We start from the raw sequence: 6,255 nt of genomic DNA on the forward strand, positions 1-6,255 counted from the left end.
CACACACAAGAGGCGCGCGCGACTCTCGCCGCAGCCGCGCGCTGCACACCCCGTCGTCGGGGAAAATTATTTTCTTCCTCCGCTCGCTGGAGCGGTCGATAACGAGCCGCGACGACTCGTCGATAAAATCACATTCGCTATACTTTGTATGAGCTTTGCCCAGTCGGATTTCACGGGTTTACTACTAGTTTCGCCTTTTACCTGAATGTTAATAATTTCTTTATTCCAATTCGCATTAAAATTCAACATGAAACAAAGAACATCGTTCGGATTCTCTGTTCAATTAAAAACTCTTTTTTTTCTTTTTATTCAGCAGTTGACTTAAGTAGCAGTTACAATTTTTGAGAAATTAAGTGGTTTAAAGTTAGAATGCTTTTTAACAGATGAGGACTGTCTCTTTTAGTTGAAATTGTATTCTGTTTCAAAACAAAGAGTTTTTCCCTGATAGGTTTCACTCGCTGTTGGACAGATGATCCTCGAAGAGAGGAATCGAAATCTGGCAAGAAAATGTGGCCAAGCGTTGGAAATTTAGTAGCAAATTTGAATTTTTACTTAAACAAGGTCCTTTTTTGGATTTTTGCAAATTGTAGATAGCAAACTGTTTATTGCATCCAACAATTCACATCATTTTCAATTGTCGTCCTGTATCGGTCCCATTTAAAACCATCTTTAACACAACTTTTTTAATTTTTAATTTCACTTTGGAATCAAATTTCATCCCATCGGATTTGATTTGCGCTAGTAATATTTTTGCTATTTTGAAATATTTGAATAGAAAGCTACGGTGTATATACAACAAAATGAAATATACCATATATTTCTAAGTTCTACTGCGGGTTAAGTTGGTAAACATTTATATATTTAGCGGCTTGGATAATAACGTAGTATTAGTATTTTAACGATTTAGTAAATGATACAAGTCAAAACATTCGTTATCACAAAATTAGCACTTAAATTTAGCAGAAACATCTATGATAAATGAAAAACATTAATTTGTATTCACAAATAAAATTTTGATAGGAAGGAGTGAAAACATACATATCTTTACAATGAGGAAGCCACCAGTTCTTGTTTGTCATTGCTGTTTGTGTGCTGGTGTGCTATAAAAATTTTGGGACGAATATATTTCGTTATTGTTCAAGAATCGCATTTTTAAATATGGATGGATATGATTTAATTTAATTTAATAGATTATCCAATTTTAGTTTACAGACGAATTTCGGGAAATTGATTAGAAAATTTCTTTGGCTTAGTCAATTTTGGCTCGCAAAACTAAAATTCTCAACATCATTCAATCAATTCATAAAAAAGCGAATAAAGTCCAAATTTAATGAAGGAAAGCTAATTTTACTCATAAAACTCCGTTTAAAAAATGCATTTTTTCTTCCCTGCTAAATCAAGAGGCGATATGTGTTCTTATTGTAAATTACCGATTTAAATAAAAATATAGGGAGTTTTCCCTCAAAATTTGCACACCGTTGGATAGATCGCGGCGAGAGGAATCAAAATGGAACAAAAAACTGATTAAATTTTTGAGAGATGAAAAAATTTAACATGATGATCGTTAAAATTTGGGAAATCATTCATCAGTTGTGAATTATTCTATTTCAGAACAATTCCAAACATAGGATATATGGAAACACAACCTTTATAAGGCTATTTTCTTTTTAAATCCTACTTTTCAAAATTTTGGGGCCGCGGAAGCTCATGAGCTTTTCGTGTTGATACTCACGTGGGAGGTAGTTACATAGTAGATATTTCCCAATGCGAGAATAAAAGGCACACACGGAATTGAGCTTATCAGAACACGGGAATTATCTGGTGCCGCAATAGAGGACCGCGTGTCATATTTCTCTCTGCGCGTCTATGAATATTTATAATGCTCATTCGCGGAGAGTTAATAAAATTTATGTCGGAAAATAACGCTGTGTGTGTATGTGTATTTGATTGCGTGCGCTGGAAATAATATAATAGCGCAGAATAAACAGCATGCATTATTCGTTGGTTTCGTTTATATTTATATTTATGCCGAGTATCAGCATGAAGTGAGCGCACTGCTTTATCAGCAAGACGATAAATAAATTCTTTGATATATTATTTACGGCACCAGTCGTCCATGTGTGTTTTCCGAGCTCTATTTTTAAATGGCGAGCTACACGAGCATAATGAATTCCCATTCGTGCACTGCACACACACACGGCTTTTCCCCACCAGAATATTTGTTGTTAGCAGTGCGCTGCGGCCGAGTTCAAGCTCTCTTTCAATTTGCATTTCCAGCATGGACGAGAGGAAAATATGCATGCGATTGCGCCGAGAAAGCCGCCGCGCGGACGAAAAATGTTGCAAGAAGGAGGAGTAGAAACATATCTTGTTTATTTATTTGTTCAAAAAGTGGTTATATTGAACGAAGGAAATTTAGCTTTTTCGGGGCAGTGTCTAAACTGAGTGAACATGAAAACACTTTCATTATTTCTGTTTTTGCTTCTTTCAAAATCAGGGAATTTTAAAAAATTACCGAAACTTTTTTCGTCATTGACAGTGAGTCAGGTGGATTTTTTTCTTTTTGTACATAATGGCATTCGAAATTTTTTTTATAAGTGATTCTTCAAAACAAAAATGAATGTGATTGCAGTAAGAGGTTCTTCAATGAATGAAAACTGGAAAAGTCTTTTAATTCCTTTCATTCAAAATGTGTGGATTGCTTAAAATTTTCGAATTTAACAAGGGAAACGCACCTATTAATTCGAAAAAACATTGCGTTTGTTCGTTACAATTCAATAGTGTTCGACAAAAGATGACAATATAGCTTCGTAAATCCACGTCTAACGTTAAAATTTTGAGAAATTTCCATACAAAAAATTTGTCATTTCGATTCCAATCAACGATTTGTATACTTTTATGGAGTTGGCGATTATTGCCTTGAGGAGAATTCAATGAACGCATGTCACAGAGGCATTTTTTTCTAAATGTCATTTTCTTCATTTGTTAGACCAATGTGCTTTGTACTTAAATGGGATGCTGCAAAATCATGGAAAATTCTGCATGCCATAATGCATAAAATGGTCTCTAAGTTATGATTTACAAATAGCGAGAACAGTTCAGTCTCCCTACTTGAAATCTTGTTAAATCAAGATTGTGTTGGATAGATCTCATTGAGAGGAATCAAAAAATTTAAAACTAACAATTTCTAATGATAATTTTACATTCTCAATCTGTATCAATCCACATTGGAAATAAATTAAACCAGGCTTCATCCTCGTTGCAATTTTTTGTAATTTAAGACGTGACATTATATATATTGTATTGATTTTAATTGTTTACTCATGATTAGGACGTATTGGATGACGTTGAAACTATACTCGAGAAATTAAAACGACAATTTTGCCTGGTTTAATTTAATTCTAATATGAACACAACCTCGAGTGGTCGCCTATTTCAAAAATTGTATCAATCCAGTTTAAAACTATTTACTATTTTACCCTTGATCTCGACTTGAGATACAAAATTCTTGCAAAACTGAGGGGCAGCAAAAGCATTGTACACCAAATAACTGCAAATTTTGGATTTATGTTGAAGACGAATCACAAATAATTTTTTTACAAGAGAAATTGGAAAAATTTAAATGATTTGGAGAGGACAACAATTAATTTTGCATTGTTTACTATATAGCAGGTATCGGTTTTTGGAGTAGAATTCCAATCCCAAGTTTGTCACTGCATTTCAAATCATAAAAGGCTTCGTAATATGCGATAGCTATATAATTGCCTTGTTGTGCGGTTGAGAAAATCAACACTAAACTTGCTGCTATGCTACCACAAACTTCAATCATCTCGAGTAGAAATAATGATTGTTTTAGGCGCCAACATAAGTGCTCAGGTATAGCCAAGGAAGAAGGACATTTAGTATCTCTAAAATCGGGACCAAAACACAATTAAATTTCAGATTTTGTTAAATTTCTCGATGATTTTGCGTTTGATTCCATCGCACTTGTTGCGATTTATCCATTGGTGTTCAAATTGTTAAATAGATCGTGATTTTACAATAATTTAAACCAAACAATTTTCTACAGAAAAGATTTGGAGCTATTTGTCTTGCTCAAATCAATATTTTGAGTGTTTTCAAGCATTGAAAAAAATTCCCATAGAGCGGGTTATTTCGATTGCGCATTTTGCAAGTCGCTGGCCACTTTTTTCCGCGTGTGAAAAGCGTAAAGAGCTCTCGTTATTTTGTGTGCGGCGTGCATTTGTTTCGCCCCCATGACGTGCTGAATTCATTTGAGTATTATCACCGCCTTATTAATTTATACTGGTTGACACGGCGATAGGGGCATGCAATACGTTATTTGCCTGATATATCGCCCAACCGAGGATACGGTTATCAGCGCAGCGCGCGCGAAAAGACTGTAATATAAGGATAAAACTGCGTGCGTGCTCTGCTTTCAATGCGCGTTTCTACGTTTCCAAAGCGATAATTCACTTTCATAAATGCACACAGCTGCGAACCTTGGAAAAAATCATGCAGTTTGCTTCCTCGCACACAACAGTGAAGGATAATTTGCATAATGCACTTCGTGTGTACAGGAAAATCAATTAAAATGCCTTTTAAAGGAAGATGAGTTTCAGAATTAGTCATAATTAATTAATTAATTTAAATTTATGACTGTAATCAATCAAATTGCTCGAAGAATTGAACGTGTTTGTCGAATGTTTTTCGGTGAGCGAAAATTTCCCTAAATCGTGAATTTACAGTAAGGAATAATTTTTCAAAATGTAATGAAAGTGCTGGAAGATTTTAAATTATTTATTTCTCGTGGCAGGCAGGGCAACCTGCTGGCATTGTCTTATTTATAGGCTTCGTATTGAAAGTTAAGTGCGCTTGGTTGATTTCGCGCCGAGCGTTTTATGCTAAAATTTATGATCACTAAAATGCAGTGTTAAGTTCTAATTTACAGTCAGTTGTAGAATTTCAATTGCTGTTTAAAGAGCGGTATTTCAAGACAGCTGAAAAGGGAAAGTTCAAACTTGTATACATATTGAGTATGGCTTATCTAAATTGGAATATAAAACGTCAAAACAAGACTCATGCAAAATGAAATATCAGAGATAAAACTATCTTCGCCTCTTATTTAAAATTCCAGGAGTTTTATTCACCTGTCTATCTATTTTTGGAAAGATATCTTTTATTCTATTTAAAGCAGTGGATTGATACAGGGTGAAAATTGAAAATTATTTGAAATTTTTGGATGCTAAAAATTATTATTATTATTTTAAAATTTACAGCGCTCGGCCACATTTTCTTGGCAGATTTCGATTCCTCTCGTAAAGATCTATCCAAAGGCGTATGAAACCTTTTAGGCAAACTGTTTGTAAATAAATAAATAAAGATTTCAAGAAAGGAGACAGTCCTCACCGTTTGAATAGCATACAAACTTTGCAGCCACTTTTCTCAAAATTTACTTTTAGGTCAATTTTGGCTTCATGCAGTGGCAACGAGCATTTTCCAGTATGTGGCACTTTCAATCCTCTTTAAATGAGAAAGAGAAATTGATGTAAGTTTGTTTTCATAGTTTTTAAATTTGAAAAAAATAGAAAATATATTTTCAGAACTAGTAATAGTCTAAAATGACCAAATTAATATTAATAATTGTAGCAGATGTGGAGCCAAGCACCTAATCCTTTTAAATTTTGGTTCAGGTGGTATTGTCAGTAATTATCGTTAGAAATTCATAATAGCTACATAGAGAAAGAATTTTATATTTTAATCAGATTTCGACCCGGATCAATCGGGTAAATTCCTTCTCCTATTTGAAGTTGTTCTTAATTTAATTCATATTGATTTTATATAACATTAATTTCTCTTTGTATGTGTCAATTTGATAATTGCTGTTAATGAATTTTATTCTGTTTAAGGTCCTCGTGTTGAATTGTCAAGACACCGAGAGATTATTTTTCGCCCCCTTCCCCAAATAATATAGCTCTGGATCTTTTTAAGTTCAACCAAAAATCTGAAGAAACTTGACGAAAATAATGAATAAAAGCCTAAAATATTACTCTATTTCTGACGAAAAATCCAAAAAATAAATTTCTCTAGCTGCTTTTTTAAAAAACGGCCCGTGTCGTGTCTAAATTCATACTCTGTCAAAAATTCAAAGAAAAATAAGAATAATAGGACTTACCGGTGCGTGGGTGTTTGTCTGAAGCATTAAAGCAGCAGCGAGCCGCGACGGGACCAGGAGCTCAGCTGCACTATAGCGCG

At 34.0% G+C, this 6,255-nt stretch overlaps 1 protein-coding gene across 2 annotated transcripts in view; it reads right to left on the reverse strand.

Annotated features, from left to right (window-relative positions):
* The window catches only part of LOC135946934 (transcription factor GATA-4-like), a 29,214-nt gene extending 22,959 nt beyond the window's left edge, over positions 1-6,255 (reverse strand). Inside the window, exon 1 of one of the 2 annotated variants that reach the window (XM_065495434.1) lies at positions 6,176-6,255. Coding sequence is in view for 1 of the 2 variants with exons in the window: in XM_065495433.1 (XP_065351505.1) it covers positions 1,039-1,079 (41 nt within the window). In the remaining variant the exon portion in view is untranslated. Of the gene's footprint in view, positions 1-1,038; positions 1,096-6,175 lie in introns of those variants that run through there. The other variant, XM_065495433.1, reaches the window with a different exon arrangement.

This window comes from Cloeon dipterum, chromosome X (genome assembly GCF_949628265.1).
Source record: "Cloeon dipterum chromosome X, ieCloDipt1.1, whole genome shotgun sequence".
Lineage (NCBI taxonomy): Eukaryota > Metazoa > Arthropoda > Insecta > Ephemeroptera > Baetidae > Cloeon > Cloeon dipterum.